The following is a 10,000-nucleotide window of genomic DNA, read 5'->3' on the forward strand; positions in this document are numbered from 1 at the left end:
GGAAATCTTCATCAGGAGAAGACCCTTCTGCTGACCTGTTGAATAAAAGATGACGGGATTGTCAAATTGTGCGCTTCTTATCGGGCAGAAACGGGCAGATGTTATATTCCTACCGGAAAATGAAAGATTCGTATTCCTTTTTCTTAGTTGTTATTTGTTGATTTCCTTTTCTATCTTTTTTGCACCGAACGAAACCTCGACAAAAAGTCGAATATCTGACTAAGTTCAACAAAAATATTTAGTTTAGAGTACATGTAGCAGCTAGGGTTGGCACAGTTGTTAACCCTTTGACTCACATGATGTAAAAGTTAATTCTCCTAACCACCTCCATAGATTTCTTCGTTTTCTGGTCATGAGAATGTGGTGCTATATCAGGATGATCCCCTTAAGCTGATAATAATCATCATTCTGAATACTTGTCTGCCTCATAGTATATTGAAATTGAGAGGTGAATTTATGTACTGATCAATGCTGGGAGTCAGTGGTTAAAGCAATCGGCTTCCACCATCTTGGCTCGGGATGGATTCCCGTACTCGACACCAAACTTTTGTTTGAGTTTATTGGTTCCGTACTCTGCTCCAGGAGGTTTTTGTTCCAGATGCTTCGGTTTTCCCTGCTCCCCGGCATAAAAAATCAACCGGCTATAAAAATCATCTTACGCAGGGGTAGCTGTTTGTGGAAAATTAAACGAAGGGTTACCCAGCTGTACAGTTATTGGGACCAGGAGACTTGCAATGTTTTCCCAACATTTCATAAGTCAGAGAATTATTCGCGCACAAATCACTCTTTGTCGGTTCTTCAAGATTGTAATGAGTTGAAAAAGACAACAATTGGCTCCCTTAACGTGCGTGAACTTACCCGCAAGAAATTTCTTGTGTACTCGTTTGACATTCCTTGTTGCTGACTTGAATCTTTGCTGGAGAATCGGTTACTACTGCAGCATCTAGGAGAACAAACGATACAATAATTAGGTCTCCACAACGTTTTTCTGTACGTTTTCTCAAGTTCTTTCAGGAAATGTGTTGCTTTTTTCCGCCTAACTCTTCAAAAGAAATTAACGGGACCGTTGAAATGTCTAATACCTTCTTAATTCCAAAGCAAACAGTTATTTTCTCGAAATCAAAAGGAATTTTTTCGATCAATATAAACTGATCATCACTTTTGAAATAATTACTCACGTCTTTTTGTGTTACGATTGACGATCATTATACTCAATGTAATAGTTATTTTTCACAACATGCACATCATGTAAGCTCGTGAACAGAAAGAAATGAACAGTTTGTTTTTTTTTAAATAAATGCCAATAAAATACCAGGTGCACACTGGGTGCATGAGTTCACGCGCGAAAACATATCATCGTCACACGTGAAGACCACGATTGCTATGGTTACATAATAAATTGCACCGTAGTTCTATGTTAGGACTAAAGAGAATATTAAAGTGCAATAGTTTGGTATTTCATTGGTACGGTTTATTTAATCTTCAGAACATTACATGACCGCTTGGTGATATGAAATTCTCTTCTTGTGTTAAAAAAATATTTTCACTCGTTTGCTGCCCTCACTCGTGAAATATTTTTCAACGCTCGAAGAGAAATTTTGCATCTGTGCTCGGGCCATGTAATAAATTATAATGTCCTCTATACATTTATTGTTTACCTTTCCTTATTCGTCGTCTCAGAGATCGCACGGGTTCAGAGTCTGTTTGGACTGCACGGTCAACCTACATGAATGCAGAAGTAGCGTAAAAAATTCTGAGTGCACAGCAAGGAAGCTTTTCCCGCAGAAACCGGCCAAAAAGAGAGCTAGTAACGTCCGCAGGGCGATTGTGCCCTTGATATTTGAGTCCTAAATTTCCATTCTCCGAGTAACGTCAACGAAGAGCGTCCCCAGACTAATATCCTAAGTTACAGAAACACGCATAAACGTATAATATCGAAAAGCTTACAGAGCCACTAAACACAAGACAAGCTATCGAAATATGATTTCAAAAATAAAGAGAAGAGTCTGTTAACTGACACGCGAATGCCTTACATCTCATTATGGTCTAACGAACTGATTCAAATAGCGGAGCGGTGATTTACAAGCAAACAGTGCGAGATTAGTGATATGTTTATCTAACCGATTCCTGCTAAAATACTGAAGCCAATCAGATTCGGTACTGATCAACAGAATCGCGGACTCTGCAAACAAAAATGCTGAAGCCAGTACAACAAAGCAAAAAAGAAAACTCGAATCCATTTCTACGCGGTGAAGTGACACACCTTCAAGGGCGCACGAATTACAGTAGGTAACTCAGCCCCGGTCGATTCCTGGATCTTCTCTGCGTCTCGTCTGTTTTCTAACACAAGAATACAGCTCATTACTGTCTTGTTCACCAGTAACAGGTTCACTGCTTCCTCCAGTAAGGGTGGAGTAAGGTCTAGATCTTGCCTATCTTCTTCAGCTGTAACTTTGCTTTGGTCTAAAACATTCAAAAACGAAACGAAACTAAATTTCAAAACAAAGAAATAAATGAATTTATGCCGAGACCCATATTGTAATTTGTAAGTGTTCAAGCGAAAAAAAGTCACACGAGCCATCACCTAGTCAATAATAGTATTGATAATATGGAACATGTGGAGCATCAGCCTTTTGTTGATGCAGGCAAATTATGGACTCTTTGATAGCAACAGAATGACAAAGCTGTCGCATGCAGATTTTCAATGGTGTAAAGAAACTGCTTGAATCAAATCGCTCAGAGATATCTCAACACAACAAGAAATCAAAAGAACTGTAAGGGTTTGACAAATACAAACTCTACCAAAGTCAATAAATTCACGTATAGCAACAACATATTTATTAGCATGATTGAATGAAAGGCTTGGAGCGCAAAAACGGATAACTTTAGCGGAGAATCCGTCGCACAATGGGGTCGAGATCAGCACCACCGGCAAAACTTCGCAGAGGTATTTGAACCTCATACTCAACGCCTTTATCACGTAGCTTCCCCCGATATTGACGCAGTTACTTATGGAGGGTGACACTATACTGGAGTGTCACTTTGCTCTCAATTGTGCCTTGGTTTCTCTGTTTGTCTTAATCACTGTCAATAAGTTATATGATGCGGCCTTAAAGGAAACCTCCACTTCAACAAAAAAATAACTTTAAATCACAGGAAAAAAACGTACAGACAAGTCAGTCTAAAGTATTTTCAAAGAAAGTGTTTGTATCCGAAATAAATAAGTTTTAGAATCGCCTAGTTTTGTTTTCGAATTTCCCGGGCGCCGCCACCTTGAATAATTGCGACGTGTTACGGTTGCCCTATTGTTATTAGACAAAAGCTCTTTGTTTCACAACAACAGGGCAACCGTAACACGTCACAAGTATTCAAGATGGCTGCGCCCGCGAAATTTGAAAGTGAAATTATGCGATTTTAAAATTCAATTTTCTTGATATAAACACTGTTTTAAAAACATCTTTCGAACAAATTTGTTTGTTAACATAATTTTCTTCGGTTTAAACTTATTCTGTAGTAAGAGTGGAGGTTCCCTTTAACATTTCCATTTTCTACACGATACAACCACTAATCCAAGCATTCCTTTACTCACCATCGTTGGCACATAATCTGTTGAGCAGCTTCTCTTTCACGCCCTCAAATAAACGTCTCATGACACTTGACAACTCTGAAGAAGAACCAAAGGGAAACTAGGTGATCATCGTATTCTTTAGCTTCTGTGGTCATGGTGACGTCATGTAAGCCCAGAAATAGACTCTTGGTTGACTTAACGAGATATGACCAAACAAGGAAATCTGAGTCCTAGCCGACGATACAAACCAGCGCCGTCCGTAACCTCGGTTGGATGCTGTACCCATTGAGTTACATGAACTCCTGGGAACTAGGTCGTTTATCTAGGTTCTACATGGACAGTGTCCCACTGGGCTCCACCATTAATGTTATGCGCAATAACTCGGTTCTAATGGACCTTTGTCACTCGGTATCCATGCCGGTCAAAGACAATAGAGTTGGTACCCCAAGACACTGGTTGATGTGTTTGGGAGCGAGTTCAGGGGTTTGCAAAACGTTTTCGGTCCATCAGGACTCAAAATTGTCGCCATGTGAAAAAGGCCCATGTAACGTGTAATTGTTGTTCCATGAGCATGCCTTTCGGGTATGCAAAGCCGCAGTCTTTTTATAGTTTCTTGTGATTATGCGAGATTTGAATCTCAAAAGCAGCCTCAGCGTACAATACTGAACGATTTTTACTTATATATATCGTCAACCACATTCTCGTTCCAGATACTATCGTTTCTGTTAGTCGGTGGGGGCTTTGGCACGAGAAAACGAAGGGCTCTGGAGACAAGATTTGCGGTCCCAGATTCTAAGACTTCCGAAGTTCATGTATGAGTCGTCAATAGTACTAAACATGGCGGCGTTCAGAAACATTATATTCGAAGATTCTCTATAAGAATTATTTAGGGACTTCAACTTAGAGAATGTCGAACAGCAAGAAGCAATACGTAATATCGTAGTTCTTGAACAAAGACACTCTAATCATTTTACCCAACGGGTTCGCGCCACATCGGCCAATTTACTTCCGACTGAAGATTTTATTGTTCGCAAGCTAGCCAATGAAAAACATTGAATTTCCTATGTCTCCAGAGCCCTTCCTTTTCTCCTGCAAAGGCCACACGGGCTAAGAGAAACATGGGATCTGGAAACAAGAACCAAACACCAAACTAACCATTTTGTCCACTCACAATAAAAAAGGTAGGCACATGTAGCCAAAGCCAATTCGAGGAAAAACGCGAGCTAAGTCCAAATTGACAATTAATTCGTGGTTTTCACTCACGTGTAACCTCGTCATGTGAAAAGAACAGATGGTGACTAAGGGTGTGAAAAATAAACAAATTACAAAAAAAAAGTTCCATTTGACTGTCAACTAAAAAACAAAACAGTGTTATTAAAGCCTAGTTCCCAGTAGCGACATAACGATCATAATCGTAATCATAAGCACGAACATAACGCTGTTATGTCGCTTATGTCTTAGTGGGAACGTCCAGAAACATAATCATAGGCGCCCTTATGATCAACATAATCATGATAATCACAAGAAAATGATCGACCATTTTCTTATGATTATGATTATGGCTTTGACTGTGACTATGTCGCTTTTCTTTGCAGTGGGAACACGAAAATCATAGCGACTTAATGAGAAACATAATGACGCAACGGGGTCATTGTGTTTTGGCCAATTAAAGTCTAGGACCAGTACTTTCGGGTCGGTTCATTTTCAAGATGGCGGCCAGCTTCGAGGAAAAGCTTTACGTTTTTAGAGCGGCCGTCCCCACTAGAACATAAGAAGCTTATGTTTATGTTTATGATTATGATTATGCTTATGATCCTTATGTCGCCAGTGGGAACTAAGCTTAACTAATGAAAAACGCACCTCCTTCTCGGACAAAAGGCACTCCAACACCAAACACCTCGGAGAAGAAGTTGATGGTCTCGGAATCCAGTTCGGTTTTCAAGCGGCACAAGTCATTTTCCAAGTGGACGACTTTGTTCTTTACCGATTGAATCTCATCAGGTTCGGCACATTCACTGAAAAACTCCAAATCCTCATCCTCTTCTTCCGCTAATGGTACGCATACGCTGGTGTTACACCGCTTGATAGGGTAAGTGTTGGCCCGTGTACGTCCAACGCAATCACTTAGCTGGCCTTGGCCCACTTCCTTTGACGAATGATCATAGTCACTGTGCTGACTGCTACAGCCACTGTCGCTGGGTCGATTTCGGCAGCGAGGGCTCAGAGGTTCGTCCTCCAGGAAGGACTCCATGCTAGAGCTCGATGCCTCGTTATGCCCTTTGGCCTCGACGGAGTCTGTTGACGAAAAAGTCTTCTTTGAATCACACCTCAACTCGGCTAACGAGCTCTTCGCTAGAATGATCGGCACTGACCCAGGTTTTCGTGAATCGCGAGAAAGCCTCGGGGATTGAGGAAACTGAAGGAAATACAACTCTCGCAAAGAGTCGGTGCTCGTTAGAGAAAACCGACTTTCCCCTCGCTGTCGCCCACGTAAATTGTTCAACAACAATCCCCCTTTTTCTAAGACGTTTGAGCTTACGCAATGGATGACGTCATCCTCGTAGTCTGTGCAGCCGCTATCGCGCGACTGCGGATTATCAACGCTACAGGCCTGTGATAGGTCTTGCATTTGATACAGAAGTTGAAGCGACATGATCTCGGCGAGTAAAACGTTATACAGGGTTTCAGTCTGGTTTGTCCCAGGAGGCATGCGAGGAAACTCCGTGTCGTCCAACATTGATGAAGTTTGCGTGTAGCGTTCGTGGCTCGGAGACTCGGACTTTTGCAGTCGCTGTTCTAGCTCACTGAGTCTCTGTTTCTCGTCCTCGAGAGTTTTCTCAAGTCTTTCCTGTTCGAGTTGCTTTACCATCTCCGTTCGTCTCTGTTCATCCGCGAGCGCCCTTTCGTATTCCTCTTTCACGCGTTGCTCTATTACCAATGAGCGTCTTTTTTCTTCATCGAGCGCGTTTTGCAGCCTCGACTTTTCGCGTCCTTCGCTGTTCAAGAGTCGTTGACGTTCTACCAGCACAGCTGCCTCTAAAGAAGCATGGTGCATTCCTTCGATAACACGTCTCTGGCTTCTCTCGTCAAAGAGCTCTTTCTCTATGCTCTCCTTCTCTTTTTCAAGGCTTTTAATCTGACAACAAAGAAGACGATATCGGGAATCAAATCACCTCGAAGAAGTTTCCTTTAATTTGTTGAGAGATAGGAAGGTAAACGAACTGTCTGAAATAGTCGCCATTTGCCCCGAATTTTATTGATATTGCTTGAGTTTCCGTGTAATTTTAACTCCAGAACTCCTCTCCACAGTACAGTGGAACCTTGATTGTAATAAAATGATAAGGCATTCGGAGACAAATTTTGCTTGAATCATAGGTAAATAGCGCTTTTTAAGAGTTTGATCAACTCGGGCGTCATAAGGCTAGCTTCAGTAGTACTATTCTCTTTAGCCTTCGGTGAAACATTTTTTGTTAAATGTCCCAGTATGTAGAGATTTTTCCATTTATTTTACTGTAAATAGGCTAAATAATATCGTTCATTGCACTGCAGATTTTTTCAAGGTTCCACTGAAAAGTTTAATTACGTCTTATTTTGCTATATATTATATTACTATCAATACTTATAATACCTCGTTATTGTTCAGCAATATATTTTTTTTTGCCGTGTTGATGTATCCGTAGAAAATTTAGAAACACAAACGACAAGAAAAGAACTAACATGAGCTCCGAAAATAAAACTATTGAAATGTCGTGAAACTGATTAGTTGCGGTAATTTTCACGCACTGCCCTTTAGTTGAAACATCGTTGATATTAAAATATTGAGCTTTCATCTTTACAAACAAAGATATAGACAGCGTTCATTTCGCGAGCTAAACGCTCATAGATAGAAAAGTGGGACGGAGATAACTGAAGAAACGCTCAGTTAATATAGACAAAGTAACCGTGGTGACGCCGAATGAAAAATCTTTCGTGCCCTCCCAGTTTACAGTTTGGACGCAGTATTTGTAATTACAACAACAATTAACTCAACATATATTAGCGGAAATCTAATTTCATGTTGGTAAGAGAGATCGAACACAGTGTTATGTAGGAACTGTAAAGTGAATCGGAAAATTCGATCGAACAATATAAGGGATTTGCCGGATCCCAGTTTTATTATCGATATTTCTAAATATTCTTAAGCTGTATTTTTCCTTTCCTTTTCTTTTGGAGCACTGAAGAATCTTGTTGTGGAGGAGAATCCAGTGATTTGAACATTTTATGAAAGAATGTTGTTGGCCTATACTGACATCGGATCGTTATGTTTCTCCATGGGGAAAACAACAATTGCAAAATTCAAGTGCCTGTTTACGGCGCCCTAAAGTTGGTAAATTTCCACTTTTCAAAGTTCTCTTCCGACCATTAAACAAATCACTATAAAACAATATGCTCATTTGCGGCTTCGTTGAGAAGCTGAAAGCATGAATGACAGTTCTGGCCCACTCGGCAAGAGATTCGAGCGGCGCGACAAATCGCTTTTGGATTAGGCTGGAAAAGGAAATTAAAACTCAAAGAATATCGAAAACAGATACATTTTCCTCATTCTTTTCGAGAGTAATCACAATACACATTTCGTGAAAACATACTATTGTTTTACCTCGGTCTTGTAACGTTCGCGCTCAGCCTCAAGAAGTGCTTGTATTTCAGCAAGTTTCAACTCCGCATTCGACTTGATAACATCGCTTTCCTTTTCAAAATTCTCCTTCTGTGATTTTATCTCCAGTTCTGAAACAATATAAACACAATATAAAAGATCAGGGAAGATTTTCGAGAAAAAAAAACATGCCAGGAGCCGAGACATGTTTCAGCTGGTTAAATTAAATATTCAAGGCGATCTCCCGTGAAACAAAATTCGTTCGCACCTCCGTTTCGCGGAGATTTTCGAAGCAGTTTTTCGATTAAATTCATTTTCCTGTCGACAGCCTATGTGAGCATGGGTCCCAAAATCTTGAGAAAACTGAGAAGGCTTGTTCTTCGAGCCAGTGGTGACTGCGGCTATACAATCGTTCACTTTCCACAGGTCATTTGTCTATGAACCATCCGTTTCAATTTGTCAAATTGCCTCCATTGTAAGATTCCTCTGACATAGGGGACCGAAAAACCATTGTGATTGAACCAGAATTATTCAACAAAAAAGATTAATTTTTGAAGTTCTCTTCACTGACGCATATTACCACCGCTCGGTAAATTTAGACTTTCTCTATGAAACGTAGGGGTTTGTTGACAAATGTTCCCCCCGTTGTCTTATTGGCTCAGTTCAATTCTGTTTCCCTGGAACCACAAGTCTTGATATCGTTCGTAAATGACTTCATTGTTTCCCTTCATCAACCACCTGCTTCATAAAAACCAAAACAACAAACTAGCCAATCAGAAAACAGAATTTCACACGACCAATGAGAAGCACCGATAGACGCCAGCTGAACTGCACTGGAAGATAGCGCTGACAATTTGAAGCAACTGCAAGTTAGTGGTTACATTTTTCGAAAATTGAGCGCATGCGCTTCTTGATGGAAAAACTCCAGGGAGGAAATAGTTTTCTTTCTCTCTTTCTTTTTAGTTTTGATTTTTGATTTGTTTTTTTTGCAAATAGTATTTTTGCGTCGATTCCATAAATGAAGGCATCGCCCATAAAGATTTGATTTGACATTTGAACGACAGCGCACTTGGGAAGACGCACTTTCACGCGCGATCTTAAGTCGATTAGCCTACATCTGAGAAAAGTGGCGCAAATTTCAGGAAGAGTACTAGTAGTTCTGATTGGCTGAGCTCCACGACAATTACGAAATCATGGCAGTCATGTCATTTATTGCATGATGAAAATTTCCTGATTGAAAGCGAAACTTTGCGACATTCAATATAAAGTTTTTTGTCTTGTCGCTTTCTTTTTTCCTTCTTGTTTTTACGGCTGGCTCTACAGAAACTCTGCATGTCATTTATTTTTTCCCACGATGAAAGAAAGCTGCAGCGGCTGACGTAAAAATGAGAAAGAAAATAAAGGCAATGACGGATGAAGAACCTCTACAAGCACGAAAAAATATATAAGCCGGAACAAAAACGCGTTTTGTTTACGGAAATCGCCTGCAGGTGTGGATTCATCAATATGCAAGAAACACTTTGTGTGAGGCTGATAAAGCTGAGGACAACGTGAAGACGATATTGTCAGTGTTGGTTACTAACAAGCTGGTTAAACCTCCGAGGGCTTGATTTAAAAGTGTATGTAGGACTTAGCAAACACATGCAAATGACTCTGAGATGTGTTTAGAAAACGATAACTGCATAGGTGCCCTCCTTACCAAGACGAAAATGAATAAAGCACAAAAATTGAGCAACTTACTAAAAGGAACATTTAACCCTACAAAAAAGGCGAAATGAACCGTTCATAAGCAATACAAA

The 10,000-nt window shown here is 40.3% G+C and overlaps 1 protein-coding gene across 1 annotated transcript in view; it reads right to left on the bottom strand.

The window, feature by feature from the left end:
- The window catches only part of LOC138044134 (kinesin heavy chain-like), a 33,890-nt gene that overhangs the window by 2,061 nt on the left and 21,829 nt on the right, over positions 1 to 10,000 (bottom strand). Inside the window, exons 16-22 of the mRNA XM_068890799.1 lie at positions 8,205 to 8,332; positions 5,429 to 6,704; positions 3,590 to 3,664; positions 2,264 to 2,463; positions 1,659 to 1,722; positions 859 to 943; positions 1 to 35 (exon numbers count right to left, since the gene is read on the bottom strand). The exon at positions 1 to 35 is cut by the window's left edge and continues 2,061 nt beyond it. Coding sequence (XP_068746900.1) covers positions 1 to 35; positions 859 to 943; positions 1,659 to 1,722; positions 2,264 to 2,463; positions 3,590 to 3,664; positions 5,429 to 6,704; positions 8,205 to 8,332 — 1,863 coding nt within the window. The remainder of the gene's footprint in view (positions 36 to 858; positions 944 to 1,658; positions 1,723 to 2,263; positions 2,464 to 3,589; positions 3,665 to 5,428; positions 6,705 to 8,204; positions 8,333 to 10,000) is intronic.

This window comes from Montipora capricornis, chromosome 3 (genome assembly GCF_036669925.1).
Source record: "Montipora capricornis isolate CH-2021 chromosome 3, ASM3666992v2, whole genome shotgun sequence".
Classification (NCBI taxonomy): Eukaryota; Metazoa; Cnidaria; class Anthozoa; order Scleractinia; family Acroporidae; genus Montipora; species Montipora capricornis.